The sequence below is a fragment of the Limulus polyphemus genome, unplaced genomic scaffold (genome assembly GCF_000517525.1).
Source record: "Limulus polyphemus unplaced genomic scaffold, Limulus_polyphemus-2.1.2 Scaffold1019, whole genome shotgun sequence".
In the NCBI taxonomy this organism is placed as follows: Eukaryota; Metazoa; Arthropoda; class Merostomata; order Xiphosura; family Limulidae; genus Limulus; species Limulus polyphemus.
The window spans coordinates 293,993-296,691 of record NW_013666629.1 but is presented as its reverse complement, the minus strand read 5'-3'; the positions used below and the strand labels follow the sequence as shown (position 1 = coordinate 296,691).

Sequence of the window (2,699 nt, the reverse complement as noted above, 5' to 3'; positions counted from 1 at the left end):
AATCTTGATATATTAATATTATAACAGAGACCTAGTGGCTCCGCCACTGGAGTACATTTGAAATTTAGTGAAATAATAAAAGTTATTTGCTGCACTCCCCGACTAAATGTTGACTTTGAAACACTGGGGACGAGGGTAAGTGGTCCTACCAATACTATTCTAAACCTGAACTTTAAATTTAATGGCTTAAATTGTATTTTAATGATTCCATATAGTGAGAAGTTTTATGACTACTCGGATTAAGAGTATTAGTATTACCTCTGTTCTGCCTGTTAACTTCACAGTTTCTAAGCAGATATTTCAAAATGTACAAAGGTAAATTGTCAAAACAAAATAATTATCTCGAACCAAAAAAAAAGACAAAATAATTTACAGACAATCTAACTTAGGGTATTTTCTAAAGTTAAATATTATTAAAATATTTTTTATAATACTGATAGTATTCACGCATCCTGTGTTTAAAAAATGTCGTTTTATTCAGTTATTATAAGCAAAGGCCTTATTTATTTTATTGATATTAACATCTGGTCAAAGAAAGCTATGCTCATTAATCAGAATTAAAAATCAAGCCGGTAATGAGTATATCAAATTTAGTGTATTGTTGCTACATTCTTACTTATAATTAGGTTTTGTTTTTAAATATGCACAAAGCTACACAAGGGCTATCTGTGCTCTGCCCACCACGGGTATCGAAACCCGGTTTCTAGCGTTGTAAGTCCGCAGACATACCGCTGTGCCACTGGGGAGGGGGGGCTACTTATAATTAGAATGTATTGTATGGTACAGATAGTTTATGGTGATCGATACTTGTTGCAAAGGCGTAAATGATGACAAATTGACACAAGAGTGTATATATAAAAATACGCACGTTCATTTGATTCTTTTTTTTTGCCTGCTGACTCCTGATGACCAACTGCTTCTCGATATTTCAAATGGACAATAAAACCTAGTCGGATTTGAAAAAAAAAAGAAAATGTTTTTACACTTCATAATTTGTCATTTATATGCCATTTAATGAATTCTGTTACCAAAAACAACAGTTAGGGAAGCATGTGAAAAGTTGGCGTGAATTAAAACGAACATAACATGACCTTTATTCAAAATCTGATATAGCGTAAAATAAGTATTTTATACCTTGACATGTGATCAACATAAAACATTTGCTCCTTTCGTACGTTCGTAATATATTGAGCTTTAGTATGATGCCACTCCTGACATTTCTTACAAAATGACCTCAAAAATACCGTTTGAAATGATAAGCAGTTGACCGCAAAGGAATTGAAAAGTGGGTAAATATAATCGACTTCGTTAGAGAAATGGCGACAATAATGAAAAATTTTATAAATATAATCCTAGCCTTTGCTAAAGAAGACGAGAAAAATGCTAATGAAAGCGAAGTCTGGAAAGTTGTGCATATAAAAAACACTGTCTAAAATATTCATGTGACTGCGAGATTGACAAACAGTGCTGGCCACAATATAAAATATCTTATCAGTCAAATTATAAAAAAAAAAAAAAAAATACTCTCGTTGTCTGGAGCTAGATTATAGGCAAGCGTAAGGCAAAAGTTTTATAACACAATCGCCCTTCGTGCTCGCTTCATTCTCGTTTTAAAATAAGAAGTGAATCTTTTTCTGAAACATTGGTTAAATGTAGGATATCATGCTCGAGTCACGTGATCGTTATCATAAGATGATTTCCTATTCTTGCTATGTGGAACAAGGTGACTGCTAGTGCTGGGACCGGTGTCTTGCTCTTCCTGTGGAAAGGTGGCGTCGTTACGGTTGTGAACGACGCAGACATATACAGGGCGGTAAAGAACTACAGAATTCCCGTCTTCGATACCGAAAGATCCGTCGTATACTTGACCAAGCTGGAACTCGGGGCCGATATATAATCCCCCTTCTACGTGGTCGCAGGATACGTCTAGCCAAAACAACAACAAAAAAGAAAACATACTTGTAAGGAAAACTTCAGCACCGTCTCCTAGACAAGAGTTTAAAGTTGCCACCAGTTAAAGCAAACTTATATTTATATGAACTTTGCAATAGCACAAAAAAGGCCTTTAATATACCATGCCACGTGATCAACTCTAGAACATTTGCTCGTCCAGTAGTTGCATTCAAATTTATTCAGCTAAAAATCTTATTAATGTACAAAATCTAATAACAGACCACTATTAAAGCGGATCAATTTCTAGTGAAATGTAATGTAATGCCATATTATTTTATCTTCAGAAGAACTCTAGGCAGTATTTTTGTTTGTTAAACATAAAGCTACACAATGGGCTATCTGTGCTCTGCCTACAGCGGGTATCGAAACCCGATATTTAGCGTCATAAGCCCTCAGAGCTACCGCTGAGACAGAGGGGAGAGATCATCTGGGCATAGGAATATTACTAGCCTTTTTTTTAAAATACTTTCTGTATAATTGTTATCCGTATACTTTAATAGTGATATGTTTTATTACATTAATCAATTTAAACTACACTGATTTCTGCCGCAACTAACCGTATTCGATCTGTGGCTGCTGTTTGGAGTTTGGAATACGAAAAGGACACGTTGCTATAGTTATAGGAAAGTTCATATGAAGTTCATCACCAGACTTTTCTAGCTCGACCCATACCTAAAATAGAGAGGGAGATGGAGGTAAAAACTTCCTGCTTAAAATTAAGAAGTAATAAATAAATGAATATATAT

The 2,699-nt window shown here is 34.7% G+C and overlaps 1 protein-coding gene across 5 annotated transcripts in view; it reads right to left on the bottom strand.

Moving 5' to 3' along the window:
- Positions 1-701: 701 nt before the first annotated feature.
- The window catches only part of LOC111086322 (arrestin domain-containing protein 2-like), an 83,950-nt gene continuing 81,952 nt past the window's right edge, over positions 702-2,699 (bottom strand). For all 5 annotated transcript variants that reach the window (XM_022388753.1, XM_022388754.1, XM_022388756.1 and 2 more), the window contains exons 7-8: positions 2,511-2,625; positions 702-1,926 (exon numbers count right to left, since the gene is read on the bottom strand). In XM_022388753.1, coding sequence (XP_022244461.1) covers positions 1,661-1,926; positions 2,511-2,625 — 381 coding nt within the window. In that variant the 3' untranslated portion in view covers positions 702-1,660. The remainder of the gene's footprint in view (positions 1,927-2,510; positions 2,626-2,699) is intronic.